The 17,559-nt window shown below is 37.8% G+C and overlaps 1 protein-coding gene across 5 annotated transcripts in view; it reads left to right on the top strand.

Moving 5' to 3' along the window:
• bru3 (CUGBP Elav-like family member bruno 3) overlaps nucleotides 1–9,307 on the top strand; it is a 412,883-nt gene extending 403,576 nt beyond the window's left edge. For all 5 annotated transcript variants that reach the window (XM_085661018.1, XM_085661019.1, XM_085661020.1 and 2 more), the window contains 4 exons: nucleotides 2,401–2,481; nucleotides 7,037–7,195; nucleotides 8,215–8,399; nucleotides 8,519–9,307. In XM_085661018.1, coding sequence (XP_085517144.1) covers nucleotides 2,401–2,481; nucleotides 7,037–7,195; nucleotides 8,215–8,342 — 368 coding nt within the window. In that variant the 3' untranslated portion in view covers nucleotides 8,343–8,399; nucleotides 8,519–9,307. The remainder of the gene's footprint in view (nucleotides 1–2,400; nucleotides 2,482–7,036; nucleotides 7,196–8,214; nucleotides 8,400–8,518) is intronic.
• The last annotated feature ends 8,252 nt before the right edge of the window (nucleotides 9,308–17,559 follow it).

Below are 17,559 nucleotides of genomic sequence, written 5' to 3'. Positions count from 1 at the left end.
TGCTCTACGTTGTTGCATGCTACGACTGTGTCAGCATGTACATGCATATATTTCGTATACGTAAAATTCTTTATATGTATATATATACATATACATATATCGTATTATACATATGCCGTTAACACATGCGTAACATGTGCGTAGCAGCTCATATGTGTGGTGTTGTAAATGTTATTTTGGATGTATGGGAAAGACAAGAAAGTAAACAGTAAATTTGAAAAATAGAATTTATTCATTCGTGTAATCGTATAAATACATCAAAGACATTACAAACAAATTCAGTGTCGTGTTTTATTGAAGAATATATCAGATGCTTTACGTTGGTATGCAGATTCGGCGCACGCTTCGTTAAGAGCAATAAATTACGGACAACGTTCGAATGTTGTGATTTCAGCAATTTGCACGGTAATTCTCGCTAATGGTCGATAAAAACGACAGGAAGGGAAATGACAGTTTCGCGCACCCGTGTAGTTTTCTATTGCGTTTCCGATGATAAAAAATACAGTACCGTACGTGTCCATCCATCACGGTGTTGCTTATATTCTCTTTTGTTTTGTTTCCGTTGTCGCGCGCATAACGACAAGAGAGAGAGAGAGAGAGAGAGAGAGAGAGAGAGAGAGAGAGAGAGAGAGAGAGTTCTTCGGTAAGAACAATCGGTAAAGTACATTTGATAAAACAGTTGATTAATTAGGTTGCCAATGTATTAACTAATTTTACACTCGACGAAAGAGGACCGATGAAAAAGGAAAGAAAGGGGGATGGTCGACCGTAGCCGTAAACAAACGATCCCGTCGCGTACGGTCATCATAGTTTTCGAATCAATAGAGAAGGAAAATAAAAGTAGAACTATCCTGTTTGCGTAGAGGTACGTGCGTTCAAAGAATTATCGGTGGTTTCGTGAATTTGTCGGTGTACATGATAGCCTGCAGACCGCTCTTCGTCGTTGCTGCGACACGTTCAACTTTTTTTCCGCTTACAGGTGTCTCTAAAACGGCCTGTTTTTTCTCCTATATTTGTTCCCAGCGTACACAAACTCGTCGAGATCAACGGATCGAAAAAAGCAATCCCCTATATTCGCAACTCGCTCGCTTTCTCTCTCTCTCTCTCTCTCTCTCTCTCTCTCTCTCTCTCTCCTTCTCTGTTAAACAGCACGAGATAACCGACGTATGATCGCGCATTTATTTCATACGCCAAATGTTGACCCATCGCGCTTCCACGAAGCCTCCGGTAACGTCAATCGGAATATATTAAAGTGATATTTGCACGGGAATAATTAATTCCGAAGCGAAATTTCAGCGTTGCGGATTTGAGAGTAGCGAACGAGTGAACGCTATGCTGTCTATGTCCCGTCGCAAACAGATATCAATCACGTAACGTTTTAAATATTTACTCAAGTATGATTAATAACGTTATGATTGCGAGTACGCGATTATAGGCAGAATATGGGAAAGGTCGGATGTCGGTTCGAAATCGTTCAGAAAATCGCACGTAAAAAAAGTTATCATTCCTAAGCGAGCCTGACTACCGGTCGATATAACGAGAGCGAATGGAAAAGTCATGCGCCATCGTGAAACGTGATCTCCCGCGCGTGATTTCATCGGGGTAGTCCGATCCTTCTCAGCGTGGAACTTTGAAGCCGTATCGAGTGTCACTTTCGAGTACGAACGGGAAAATATTTGACTCCGTTTTCCATCGACAATTAGAAGAGCCAAAAGTAAAAGGCGAAAGAGCTAGAGAAAAGAGAAATGCGTGGGCGCGCTCGTATGCCTATACCTGTGTGTGCATGTGTGCCTGTGTCTATATACATATATATATATATACATACTATATATGTATATGTATATATATATATATACTACATACGTACATATATATACATATATATATATATATATGTATGTATATATGTATAATATACAGACACATGTGTGTATGCAGTATGAGGCAGGTACAAAGCACCGAATGTATGGTATTTAAAGTTGGGAAATGGCGATACCGTTGAGAGACGAATATCCTTGTCCGTGGAAGCGGCATGATAAATGACGCACGAGGAACGTTCGTGAGACTCCTGTAGCGGAGATTCGCCACCATTCGTTTGCTTTTAAGTTGACAAGGTAAATGGACCGCGCCGTTGAACGCGATACGAACGACATCGCCTTCTTTTCTTTCCCTTCTCTTACTCTTCTTTTTCTTTCCTCCTCTATTTTCTTTTTCCTTACCTATTCGACAAAATAGATAATAAAAATCATTTTCCGAAAAATACCAATTTTCGAATCGAATCGAAAAGCACTAATTTTTGAAAATCGAATGAATATCAATCAGAACGGCATGAACATAGTGTCTCAATGTGAACAAATATGATGTAATTTGTTGGTTATCCGTTATTTGTTACTGTCGCAGCTTATCCCGCCGTCTACAGCCAATTTCCCCAAGCTATCCCTCAGCCGATGACCGCCGCTGTGGCACCTACGCAAAGGGAAGGTAAGTACAAACACGTTAAAGTCTTAATTGTTGATTGTAACACAAAATATCAGTAGTTATCCAAATTTGTAGTTGATACCAAGTCCTTAAAATACACTCTCACGCACACACGCACATGCACACGCACACGCACACGCACACGCACACGCACACAGACACAGAAACAGACATACCACAGGCGCGCGCAAAAAGAAACGCGGGCGATGTAGATGAGTCCAGGCACGAAAAATTCCACTTTGTCGATCGTCTGAAAGAAACGTAGAAAAAGTCGAGCGAGCAAGTGGAAAAGAAGAGAAATTATATTCTTTGCTGCGTGGGGAAGGTCGATTAAAAAGCGCTTCCTTTTTCTTTTTTTCTTCATCTTTCCAAAGTTTCTCCTCTCTTTTAATTCGACGCTCACCGTCCTACCTCGGAGATGCGAGAAACCTTTGATGAAATTTTTCGCGGCAGAATTCTACCTTACAGGTTTTCATCGGCACGTACGTTTCACGGGTTTCTTTCTCATTAAGCGCGCGGCCGTAAGTAAAACCGTATCTCCTTGCTTCTCGAAAGTTTCCCGAAATGTTTCCCATATCTCTCTTATATTAATTGTCTTGACCTGAAACAAAGTAAGTCGGTTAGGGTTGATAGAAGTGAAATCAGATCTCTCGACTATTTTTTCTTGAAGTTTTTAAGAAGAAGGAATCCTTAACGTTGTCGTGCACACAATATACATCCCCCCTTTCATCTCGTGTAACGAGCGGAAAGGTTCGTTGAAATCGTTGACTACAACCGAATACTGGTTTTCCAATTAAAAGTACAACGGAATCGATCGAGGTAGTGCTTAACGAGACGTCAGTCGAACGAAAAGGCCTGAAAAAGACGGTCCTTGTTCTTTGTGGAAAAACAGGGCCGAAAGGAAGTCGGGAAGCGATGTTGAAACAAGGACAGGGAGGGAGGGTTGAAGCAAGGAAGGAAGGAAGGAGGGAAGGAAGGAAAGAAAAAAAGAAAAGAGGAGGGAGAGAAGTAAAAGAAGGAGAGGTAGAAAAGAGGGTGGTAGTAGGTGGATGGAGAAGCCCCACGCCTAATTGCAATTAACAACTCGCCATTATTAGAATATACGATGCCTTACAATGAGATAATGCAAATAAAACGAAAGTTTTAATTACTTTGCCGCTACGCCCGTAGGCGATTCGTTGTTACATCGTAGGATAATGGAAAGTTTACTGCGACAGCCACCCCCGACTTTCGCCAGGCCACCCCTTTCCAGATTATCCTCCTGCCCTCGGCTTCTCTTTTTTGGCCTTTCTCTCCTTTTTTTCTTTTTTTTCTTCGGCCTCCATCCATCTTTTTCACACTCACGAGATCGTTCCACGTAAACGTTAATGCACTTTGACGTGTGGAATATGACGTTCGATCATCAAATTCAGGGCTGCCTTTCCGAAAGAGGAGTTTTCCCATTTCGGCAGGTATAAGTTCACACGATGAAAATTTGATGTGTCTTGGTAGAGGAAATAAAAAAAAGAAAGAAAAAAGAAAAATAGAAAAAAGAAAAAAAAAAAATTGGACGCGCGAGTCAAGAAGGTGTTTCGGTGTTTCAGGAAAATTGCAGCTGCACACCAGTTTGTCTCGGTTCGTTTTTTTTGCATGACACAGTCATCACTTCATCGGGTAATCTTTCCTTTTAATATCATTAAAAATTCTTAATAATTATTATTGTCAATGTTCCACGTCTCTCTTTATTTATCTATCTATATATCTATCTATCTATTTCGTTCACAATATTCTGTCACACAGGTACATTGCAATATATTCTAAACGTTGCATCGCGAAACTTTCTATGTATGTACATACATTCGTTCTATCCTTATTCAAGAATTTCAGTGTACTCTTCGTTGCACTGGACATGTCAGTGGTTGTTTTCGGTGTTGCTCTGCAAAACAGTGCTGGTTGCTTGCTTCCATCTCATGTTTCACATTAGCTATAGACGTGGATTCCAAAATTTCGGTTATCCTTGTTATTAATATAACAAATACTTTGTTTTAAGAAAGTACATATGTAGATGATTTTAGAAAGAAACAACTTTTTACTATTTCATCTATTCTATTTGTTTTATCAAGGCAAGAGGGGGTAAAAGAGAAGTTGTTGGGCCATTCTCATTAAATTTGTGGACAGATTCCGCGCTAAGACCAATTAGTGAGAATCGAGAAGCAATTTCAGGATCACCGATCAGGCACCACGGCGACAGAGCTGAATTTATGACTCGTTCTTCGTGATTCCATTTTCCTTTCTTTCCCTCCCTTCCTCCGTCCCCCCGCCTCTCTCACTCTCCCTCTCTCTCTCTCACTCTCTTCGTTGGCGGCGGCGGCGGCAGCAACTGGAAACCTGTCGACACCCACGCTAATTTGGGTTTCGCGTGACAACTTCGATCGAGTTATTGCCGGGACAAAGCTCCGACGCAAAGGGGAAGCATTTGTCACTCTTTATGTAAACCGCGAGACGCGTTAAGGTTATTCCTCGGATAACGCAAACTTTCCTTTTTGACGCGAAATTAATTTCGAAGCCTTTAACGCCACCTCGATCATTCTTCTCATCTCGCTTCCCCACTTATTTTATATTTCGTCGTCGTGGACAAAGGAAGAGTAAAGTATCGCCTCTGGATCTTTCATAATTCCATTTGTAAATCTTCGCTTTCTCGATTCCTTTGTCTGTAAGATAAACGTCGGAAAAAAATTATTCAAGAACTCGACGACTAATTCATTTGATTACAAGTATGCAATTATATCAGGCAACACCTGGGAAATGTCTGCACTTTAACATAGGCTAATCCGTTTAATTAGATGGAATTTAATGAGAAAGACTGTTTTGCGAACAAAGAAAGGGGGGGGAGGGGAGCGGGAGCGGGAGAGAGAGAGAAAGAGAGAGAGAGGAAAATAGGTAAATGAAGGGAAGTATTGAAACTCTTTAAATGACAAAAAGTATAGCATTGTATTTGCATTTCGATCTTTAAAGAGAGGGTTATCATAAAAAAGATAGAGGTGTCAGGATTGTTCCTGGAACTGCTACCAGTGGACAATTATACTTGCTCGTGATTCGACATAGCTTTGGATTATTCCCAAAGTCTCGAAAGGAGAATAAAGGAAAAGGAGAGAAAGAGAGGAAGATCTCAAAGGTGGTGGATCCTGCCAAAGTAACAAGCGGCTCGCGATGAGTAGCGCCCTAAAAGTTGAGTGGCAGCCATCTCATTACTTAAATGCGTCCGTTAGTCGGGTAGCTCTCTGGGCAAGAGAGCAGAAGTTTCTACGGTCATAATCGCCGCTAATTGACGTCGGAGTTATAAAGTTCAGTGAAATTAGCTAAATCCTTATTTGGACTTCCTCCCGACCCTTCTCTCTCTCTCCCCCCCCCCCCTTGGCACTCGTTGGAAAGCGTTCTTCGTCGAGCATGCGCACGTATTAATCCTTCTGTCGATGTCTTCTTTGTCGCTTTTCAACGTGATGTTAACTCAAAGAAAAGTCTGACTTCTGGACATAGAGAAAATGCATTAGATTAAAATGGTAGAAATTCATTAAACGGAACAATATGATTCTGTAAATTGCAAGGGCGATGATTAGGGAAGCAAGGGCTGCGTAATATCGATTTCTCCATGCAGCGTTTGCGCGATCACGCTTTAAAAATAACGACGATAGATCATCGTGTCTGGCAATAATGAAGAAAAAAAGAGAAAACAAAAAACGAAGGAAAAGGCAGAAATGAGGAAAAGAAGAAAACAAAGAAAATACGTATATATATACATTTATATATATATATGTATACATATATGTATATATATATGTATATATATATATATATATATATATATATGTGTATATATATACGTACGTATGTATGTACGTATGTACGTATGTATGTATGTATGTATGTATGTATGTATGTATGTATATATATAAAAGCATCATTCGTAATCACTGTCAGGATCACCGTCGTACAAACATACTCCTTCATCATAATAACGTTCACGTTCATACATCGTATCTCACCTCCAATATTCACCAGTCCAATTCCCTTGTTTCGTCCGTCATTGTGTTGTGTGAATTCCCTGTGTTGTGTGTTTGTATAATTGAAAGTATAAATACTCAACGTTACTTTGAAAGTGCGCGCGAGAGAAAGAGAAAAAATCATCAGGATCGTAAGGAACGGCACTTGCGAGAAACCTCTCGCGTCTCTTTCTCTTTTATTTCATTATTATATATGCATATCACTTTGTTTCGACTTTGTCTCTCTCATTACATTTCAAAATCTTATTTGTCTCTCACCGATCGATTGTTCCATATAATGATCTATGTATTTGCTCATAAAATAGTTTGACACGATGTGAGAGACTTTAAATCCGATTATCACGAAACTTCATCTTCATTTTCATTGAAACTCGCACTCGCAAGTTCTCGCTTTTCACTATCGCCGAATCATAACAACTTTTCTACCGAAGAAGGAAACTCATCCAAAGACTAACATTCTAACTTGAGTATTATACTTCAAGTTTAGATGTTTAGATGTGCTCTGATTTATATGGTAGGATGCTCTATCTCAGGACCCGAGGGCTGCAACCTGTTCATCTACCACCTGCCACAGGAGTTCGGTGACACCGAGCTCATGCAGATGTTCATGCCCTTCGGCAACGTCATCTCCTCGAAGGTCTTCATCGACCGGGCCACTAACCAGAGCAAATGCTTCGGTAAGTGCGTCATTTCCACGAAAGACAGTGAAAACGTGGCCTTGTTGACTGAAAGGAAGAGACAGAAAGAAGACCGTAAGTAAAAATGGGTTCTACTACGTCAAGGTAGGACTAATTTTGTCGACGCGCTTGTTAAAGAATTTTCGGCCGTCTACATACGTAGAGAAAGAAAAGCCGTCGTTGCTTTCGGATTTTGGCTAAAATCGAACTAAAATAGAGAACTCGTTACGCACGCGTGAACACACACGTGTAGCGCATACACACGGAGGGAGGGACCATCAATTATGAAAGCAGTACCAATAGCCGTTCGGCTGAATAAAATCGGTCTCGAAGCCTTTTGCGACAGCAGAGAAGACCGAATCAAAAAAAAAAAAAAAAAAAAAAAGAGAAAAAAAAAGAGAAAAAAAAAGGGACTGAAAAACGCCACCAGTGGCGTTCCTTTGATGATGAATCGTATCCGATACGGATTCGCAGGTGTACATAGACGCGGATAATTGGACGATCTCGTTCGATCGTATCATCTTCGGTCCATTCAGTCGCACGCAGAGAGACAGGAAAAAGCGATTCAGACTTTTGCGCTCGTGTTAGTGTTTCCCCCCCCCCCCATCCCCTTTTTTACAAATTTCAAAATTACAGAGACTCGTTAGAAAGAACTTGGATGAATTTCGTAGCGAAGCTACGAAAAAGGCCACGTCCCGCATCGCTTCCAAGTTCTTTCTTTTTTTTCTTTTCTTCTTTCTTCTAAAATATTTTTCGGCTCTAATTATCACTCGCGCACGTGTCTCTTCTATAATAAAGGAGAGAAACGTAGATATATATTTAATCGAATCAAATCTTTTCAAATCGATGTTGATTGTCGTCCCGATTAAATAATACTTGAAATTCGCGCGTCTACGCGATACAAACGAAATGAATCATAATAAAACGAAGCGCGATCTAAATTCATTTAACGAATTCAGTTAACGGATTCGTTAACGAACATTCATCGTATCGTCAATTAATCGATCGATTCTTTTCAGGTTTCGTGTCGTTCGACAATCAAGCGAGCGCGCAAGCAGCGATCCACGCGATGAACGGATTTCAGATAGGAATGAAACGGTTAAAGGTACAACTTAAGAGGCCCAAGGATTCTAGCAAGCCATACTAACCCACGTCCTAGCGTAGAAAAACTGGACGGATTGCGCCCTACGTCATAACTTACAGAGTAAGCCTTCTTTCCTCATTTATTTCTCTATGTTATAATTTCCAATGGCCTTAGATACGAACTTCACTGTTTCTAATCGTCAAAAAGAGAGACACAGATATTCCTCCGTTCGTTTACAGATGTCGTACGAGAACGCGAGCCCTTTGGAAGCTCGACGATCAGGAGTGACGAGTTTGAATCACCGCTACAGCGCTCCTCTCCATCGTAATAACCTAGTATACTAGCTAGTTAATTTCATAGAGGATAGTATCTAGAGATCGAGATAGAGACGCAGCTTCGTCGCTCGCTAAAAAGTTAAGCCTCGACGAAGACGAAGGAGATCCAATGGAGATCGACTCGGATGTTTTCTTTTTTCTTTTTGTTTTCTTTTCTTCTTTTTTTTTTCTTCTTTTTCTCTTTTTGTTCTTTTCTCTGCGCTAAATCCAAATTCGAGAGAAGACTAAAGGGGCAAAAAAATATTATACCCTTCGACAAATGCAACGACGCCGTGGCGCGAGGAAGTTGGAGCGCATCTCTCCTCGCTGACGTTTGACGTTTGACGTTTGACGTTTGACGTTTGACGTTTGACGTTTGGAAGAAAGGATCTTTGGTCGAACACGATCATTCTACTCGTCATCCCGTTTCTTCCTAGCATTTCTGTCGGATATTTTTTTCAATCCCATCATTATACCCTCCCCCCCCCCCCCCGTCCATTCGATCTAAACTCTCCCAACCCTTTTCTATCGTTTCGCAAAAGATTCAACAGTTCCAATATCCGCCGTTGTCGAAACTCTTCAGGGCATTTTAAAGAATGAGAAAATAATTTTCAAAAGACGAGAGAAGAAGGAGGAAGAAGAAGAAAGAAGAAAACGAAAAAACAAGAAAAAACCAAAGAAGCTCGACGAACTTGGGCTCAGCGTCAAGATCCGAATCCCTGCGAGCTCATCCGAGTGTCTCTCTCTTATATATAATATTAATATATGTATATATATATACACATATATACATATATATATATATATATATATATATATGTATGTATATATACACACGTCTATAAGAATTTTAACGCGTATCGTCGCGCGCTGTAGGTTTTATATACACTGCAACTAGAGAGAGAACGTCAGTGCCGTGCGTCAAGAGAAGAAATAGGCAACTTTCTAGGCTTCCTAGACTCACGGTCCTTCGTTGTCCCTGTATAGCACGTATTGATTACGATTGTCCTTATTAACTTATTATCATTATCGCGTTGTCATTATTCTTATCAAGTCGCGAGCGAGTTTCCGGCCGAAAGTATATACATATATATATACATATTATTATTATTTTTACTTTTATTTTTATAACTATTATTATTATTATTACTATTATTCTTATTATTACTACTACTACTACTACTACTACTACTACTATTATTATTATTATTATCATTATATATATATATATATATACACATACACAATCCACACACGTACACAAAAACACACACAGAAAAGTTTCTACAGATTTTCACAGGCGTTTATCTCAAGGGTTGTTCCTTTTACAGCGTCGAGATAAGGAAAAAGTAAAATCATTTTTCGTTCGACCGACCGCATACTGCATCGCCCGAGAAATGTCAACTAGGCTGTGATTATACCGAACATACAAAAAAAAAAAAGAAACCAAAGAAAAAGAAAAACACGGAAGGGAAAAAACGAGCAACGGAATCGGCGTTTTCTTTGTACAGAGGAAAATTTTCACAAGATCGTATCGTACTCGAGAGAAGGGCATGGACTATCATCATCCTTTGTTGATTCAAAAACTAATCCTTTCTTTTTAATTTTCCTGGCTCACGCTACTACTATTATTATTACTATGACTACTAATGCTACTACTATTACTATTGGTATTACTGCTAGTACTACTACTACTACTACTACTACTACTACTACTACTACTACTACTACTACTACTACTACTACTACTACTACTACTACTACTACTACTACTACACTACTACTACTATTATTATACTAGTCAACACTTCTAGTCGCTCGCACCTACGAGTGGAGAAACGATCACGAGTTGAGATTTTGAAGTATTATGGATTACCAGCACGCTTTGCCATTCTTCTTCGTCGTTATATCTATCGATGATGACACATAGTACAATCACAAAAAGAGATGGGAAGGAAGAGAGAATGGTGGAGCGTACAAAACTTTTATCCTGCCAGAATCCGAGCTACTCCTCGGTCCTTCGAAGACACGTCAATTCACGCGCTGGGAACACGAGAAAAACGTATATCTATCGTAGCTCGTTATATTGTCTGTTGCGATCTTTAGAATTGAAGAGCTTCATATATATAGCAAAGCTAAGCTAGCCCATTTTTTCTTCTATCGTCGTTCTAAAAGAAGTAAAAGACCAAAGATAAGAGAGCGATGTGTAAAAAGATTAGGACATTTTGCGAGCGATGCCCGGTCGGATCCTGCGATCGATCGATTAGCGGGAAATAGAAAAAGGTGCGGGAGTTAAACCAAATACTTAGGCTAATTTTTTAGACGATAGGATGCATAAGATGATCAAGCGGAGCGATAAAATGGAGAGGAGACGTTTGATCTAGCGGAAATAATCAACCAAAGTACCAACTATTACTTATATCTATATATCTATATATACATATATACGTATATGGATATAGATATATAAATATTCATTATTTGAGAAGAGGAAGTATATAAATATATAATTATAAATAATATAAATATATGAGAGAAAGATATAATATATATATACTATATATATATATATATATATATATATATATATATATTGATTGAAAGAAAACTAGAGACTTAGTAAATTATTATTATTATTATAGTTTTAGCCAATGAGAACGTAACAGATCCGCATTGTAAGGCAGATAAGAGCGAGCGACCGAGAGAGAGAGAGAGAGAGAGAGAGAGTGAAAGTGAAAAAATACAACAAATTATTAGCTTCGCGGATTATGAAAGGGTGACGGTACGTTTAGTGCGACATAAAAATAAAATGAACTAGTCACGTGCGCCGTTTAGAGCGCTGCTATGTAATATATATAATATAAATTATACGCACATATAACGTATATTATATATATTATAGTAATATTATATACATATATACATACATAAATACATACACATATGCATACATACATATATGTATATATATATATATATATATATATATATATATATATAGATGTATATATATAGTATTTATCTTTCAATTTGTATTTTACTTTTTAGAGGGGTTTGGACGGACGACCCTTCTCCTCGCTTTTACAGTCCGTTCACGAATTCATTGCTCACACTATATTCGTGGCACACGTACAGAGCATAAAATGGAAGATAAAGGATAGAGTGATTAAAACGTAGCTACATATATACATACAAGGCTCATACATAACAGACACGAAGTGAAATACAACGTGATGAGACGCGTGTGTACGATTTTAAAGAGCGCGTTATGAATTTCCCTTCTTCAACGAGAGTTCGGGGGCTACATATATAGTTATCGACGGATAACGGTATAAAACGACATAAAAATAGTAAGAATAATAATAATAGTAATAATTATGACGATGATAATATAATATATATATTAATACTAATAATATATAATAATAATAAAAAGAATAATAATAATAATAATAATAATAATAATAATAATAATAATAATAATAATAATAATAATAATAATAATAATAATAATAATAATAATAATAATAATAATAATAATAATAATAATAATAATAATAATAATAATAATAATAATAATAATAATAATAATAAACAACTAATAATAATAATAATAATAATAATAATAATAATAATAATAATAATAAACTAATAATTTATAATACATATACACATAAACTTATATACTATGCAGCAGCGTAAACATTCACAACATATATTCTTGTCATTTTTAGAAAATTACCTTTATAAAAAAATATATTTCCGATCTCAATGGGGCGTGGTCGATCGGGGATCGCGTTCGTAAGAAGGACGATGGTTTGGAAGAGGTAGAGCAGAACAGCAAAGACTGTTATTATATAAAGGACCTCGATTTGAATTCTCAGTCATACTTTGTACGTCGAATCGATAGGTCTCGTGTACATCACCGGCTTCGTTCGCCAATGGACATTTAAGATTTCTCGTTTGTCTTTCATTACTAGTCAAGCCCACTTATCATTTTTCAAATATGACGTTTCATTTTGAAATGAAATTTGATTAACACGCAATATATCGAGTTCCAACGTAGTTTAACCCACGTTTGCAGTTTCAATAATTACATACCGTGAACGGAATAGCGAATCAATGCGAGCGTGAGAGACAGAGGGCTCGGTAATAAGGGCTTCGATATATGTAACACTAACACTGGCAAACAGGTACCACCGAGTAAAGATGTAATCGGGAAGCGTGTACGGGCGTATCGCGCACGTGCCTAACTATCTTTACACTGATGATGCATTACGCGCAGCCGGTGCTCGGCACATTCAACGAACGTTTCATTTCTCACGGATGTTATTTGCTTCTCTGGCTGCATGCACTTTCTATGTTTAATGCATATAGCATTTATACGTATCTATATAAAGTAAATGCACACGCGCGTATTACGTATGTGAGCCTCTTTAATTCGTTGCGTACAATGGATGTACGAAGTCGATAAACACGATACGATAATATAAGATAGAGATAAGCGGATTGAGAATCCGATAGGACAGATTTTCCACATGATTTGCGTTTTCAACAAGCAAAAGGAAAAACTCTGGAAGAGCATCCTTTATAAGAGGGAGTTAAAGGCATCGGTGAACGAATACGCGAGTTTCCTTTATTTCCACTCCCCCTCCCTCCATCTTTTTCTTTATATTCCCTTTATTCTTTTCTTATTAGGATCATTCTTTATTCGTTTGCAGAGGCTAGTCTCTTTTCGCGCGATATCATAAAATAATATTTAAGGGAGAGAGTAGCTTGGGATTTTCACTTTCCTCTCGAATATTTATCATTACGAGCTTGCGAGGAAGATTATTTATGATGAATCAGCCATTTGATAGAGCGTAGGCAACTCGGAGGATAAACAAATTTCTTCGAAGATGCACCTTTGCTCACACGCGTACATATACAGATCCGAGAGCGATCAGGAGATAAAGAGGAGAGATCCAAAGAAGCACCTATCGCGGGGAACAGAAGAAGAGACACGTATACCAAATAATAAAAAAAAAAAAAAGAAATGCTTCTATGCAAGCACCAAATGATAATATCACTACGATCTAAGCTTTTTAAAGAACTTTAACAAGTACTAAAAATAGCATATATCAAGGAAACACAACCTACTCTTATAAATAACATGATGAACACAAAATATAAATACACGCATATACAAAACTTACACGTATATTATACGTACATACATATAAATATATAAATACCATATAAATATATAAATATAAATATAAATTATAAATATGAATATATATATATATAAATATAAATAAATAAATATAAATATAAATACATATATATATATATATATATAAATATATAAATACGAAGGTCAAACGACGATTGTAAACAAACCAGAAAAAAATTTAAACTATTTTATCCAACAAAGTTTTTGCTACAACCGACGTAGTGTGCATCTTGCTAAATGTCATAATCGAGACTTATTAAGGGGGAGAAGAAAGAGAGAGAGAGAGAGAGAGAGAGAGAGAGAGAGAGAGAGAGAGAGAGAGAGAGAGTGAGAGAGATTCTTAGCTCTAAGAACGAGATTAGAGAGATAAAAAAAAAGAAAAGAAAAAATATAATGAACATAATAGTGCGATATTCCCTGAGGAGATCAGCTTTGAATTTATTTTTACATGACGTGATGTAATAACCGAGACGAATTCGCTGCTCGCTAATCAATGTTCCGAATTTCTGGGAAAGCGATGTATTCGCGAAAAATCCAAAGCGTCGTATATACGGCGTGCCCGCGTATAGAATTTACGAATCGATCGCAAAGGGAAGAAACAAAAAATGATTTTCAGAAGAAAGCTTCGTACTCTCAATACGCTTTGGCATGACGTCGTACCGAATCGTCCATCGACTTCGTCCTGCATGAAAATTAACTCGAAGAAGTTAGCAGCGTCGACGGAAGCGCCCATCTTTTTGTAAACTTTTATTTATTTTTTCTTTTAAAACGGAAGAATAATCGTGAGCGCTTCACTCGACGCCTGATTTATCTCAAATCGGGATCTCCGACTACTTTGCCCATTGCATTGCTCTAAACTGAATGTCTATGATGGACGATGCGCTATAAAATGCGATTTCCAAGTAAAAAAGGATCCGTGCTGATGACAGAGAGAGAGAGAGAGAGAGAGAGAGAGAGAGAGAGAGAGAGAGGCGAAAGGGAGAGAAGAAGGGAAAGAAGGAGGACGATATATATCTGTACTTATATATCACGCTGCTCTCGAAAGATCAATTTGACACGATCGATCCAGCGCAATTGCATTTGCGAGCAAGCCGAAGGTATGAACAAGGAAAACCCATCGACCCTCTCGACACTGCTGCACCGCGTTAACAATCCCCCCATTTGAAGTGGAATTAAGAGAAAACAGAGAAAAAAAAAAGTATAAAAAGATATAAAAGAAAATTGGAATCAAGTTCGCTAACATTGCGAAGAGTCGTAATGTCAGTGATATAATATATAGGAAACAGGGTATGTTTTTGCAATTATTTGCGTAACTTGTAAAGAAAACTTAAACGAACACACGTACAATACATATACGCGCGCGTACATACATATTTACATATACAAAAAGATACATTATATGCACTACTCGAATCGATGACTCAGCGATGAGAAGAAGAAGCAGCGCGCACACGCGAACAACAACAACAAGAACAACAACAAAGGCACACGACAACATCAATTACACATGCACACGCAATTACACGTGAAAAAGAGCGAAGAAGTATCAAAGACGCGTGACTTTTTAACTAGGCTCTCGCCAATCTAACTATATCTCTTAAAGCTACCTACGACGTAAGGAGATATCGAAGATATTGTGTAAGTCTCACAATGTCTACGTAGGCTACAATAAGCGAATGTAGAAACGGATTCATGAATCGAGAGTGAATTTTCATCCTCGTGATCTCTCTTTTTCCTCGCTCTTCGACCATTCCCAAACGGATTTGTAATTTGTTGGTGAACGTGCGCGATCGTCGCACCTGTTGGATTCTTAAAACAGAGAAGAAAAATTTTTTAACTCGAAGAAATGTCAAAAATACTTCTTCTTCCTTCCCAAAATTTCTCTATCTGTTTATCTTCCTTTACCTCGCATCGTCTACATTTTCTTTCTTCTTTTCTTACTTCGATATAGCCTTTGATGGAACTTGATTCGCTAACGATATTCTTTGATTTTATTTTCCTCATCCAAGGTGTTACAATCAACATCAGCGAACGTTTCCTCGATCGATTATAATCTTTCGAATCGTTACGGATAGTTGGCCATAGTCGTTCGTTCGATACGCTGTAGGATCATCATTCTTTCTTTTAAAGCCAAGGCTGATCGTCACCGGGCTTAGTAAGACATCTTTCTCGAAAAAGATGAAATAAAATCAAATGATGAAAATTTAGATCGCCATAATCCCCGGCCATATTTCGATCGACTATCCGGGACCAATCATTATTCCTTCTGGCTAAAAGTGAAAAACAATTAAAAAGAAGCGCGTTTAATATTGTAGTTCAATCATCTGCTACTGTGAGAGAATGACAGAATGATCGAACGAGAGGAATAGAATGAAAGGGAAAGAGAGTTAGAAAGCAGTTGAAAGTAAAAAAGATGTTCTTCGACCGTATGGTTCGTCCCAATTCGACATTTTTTTTTTATCGATCTTTTTCCCCTTCGAGAAGAAAGACGCGACCCCTTCTTGGACCAACGACGCTTCAGAGGGAAAACTATACACGAGACTTAGACTTTTTACAGAGTTACACTTGTCAATTTCCGTGCACGGAACTTCAAACTTCTTGTCGTTACGAATAGCGGTTCGATTCGTAGAAATAGATCTCCGAAGAAAGTTGTGTGTGTGTGTGTGTGTGTGTGTGAGCGCGCGTGCGTGTGTGTGTGTGTGTGTGTATGTGTGTGTGTGTGAGAGAGAGAGAGAGAGAGAGAGAGAGAGAGAGAGAGAGGATCTCGCGTTGTCGTTAATAGAAAGGTGGGGTCGATGACGCTCTACATTCGTACCAATTTCTTTTACATGGTAAACTTCTTCGAGATTATTGTCTCGCTTGCTTGATAAAAGTTTGCGATTTAGAATATTTTTATAGCTTATTAAATTCACTTGATCGGATTAGAAATGGTTTTGATTGAATGTCTCGTAAATTTTTTCATCAAATTTTTATTTTATTCTCTCTAAAGATCGTGCAATTTCGAAGATCGTCGCGGCTCGAACCCCGTAGATCATATAGTGCTTGAAACGCTAATGGGCCCTCCTCCGTCGACTGGAAAATGTGCAATGTTTAGACAAACGAGCGATGCTTTTAAAAGAAGCCTGTACACGTCCTAGTTAATTTCGTGTTAATTAAACGAGGAGGGCATGAAACACACGCGCGCGCGCGCACACGTACACAGTCAAGATGCAAAGCGGCGCAGAAAGATATATCGTGTGTGGTCCGTATTAACGAAAAAAAGAAAAAGGAAAAAGAAAAAAAAAGAAAAAAAGAAAAAAGAAAAAAAGAAAAGAAAAAACAAAAGATTTGACGACTTTATAAACAATATACGTAGTACTTCTCGAGCAGTTTGCGTGTGACAAAAACCGAGAGTCTGTTTACAAGTATGAAAGAAGAAGAGAGAGAGAGAGAGAGAGAACGCATTTTCGTTCGAAAGAGAACGCATATGACACTGATTGTGAGACGTTTAATTAAACCAAACAGAACATATTTTAAATAATTAACAGCCAAACGACAAATTTTTAACTATAAAACTCGTAGCCTCTAAGGTCGATATATATATATATATATATACATATATATATATATATATATGTGTATTTATATATATATATATATATATATATATACGTATACATATTATATACACGCATATATGCATATATGTGTACACATATATATATATATATATATATATATGTATATATATATATACACATATGTACACACA

This window comes from Vespa mandarinia, chromosome 13, assembly GCF_050613455.1.
Source record: "Vespa mandarinia isolate Hongniang chromosome 13, ASM5061345v1, whole genome shotgun sequence".
In the NCBI taxonomy this organism is placed as follows: Eukaryota; Metazoa; Arthropoda; class Insecta; order Hymenoptera; family Vespidae; genus Vespa; species Vespa mandarinia.
Note: the sequence above shows the minus strand (reverse complement) of the source record. Positions and strands in the feature narration are given on the sequence as shown.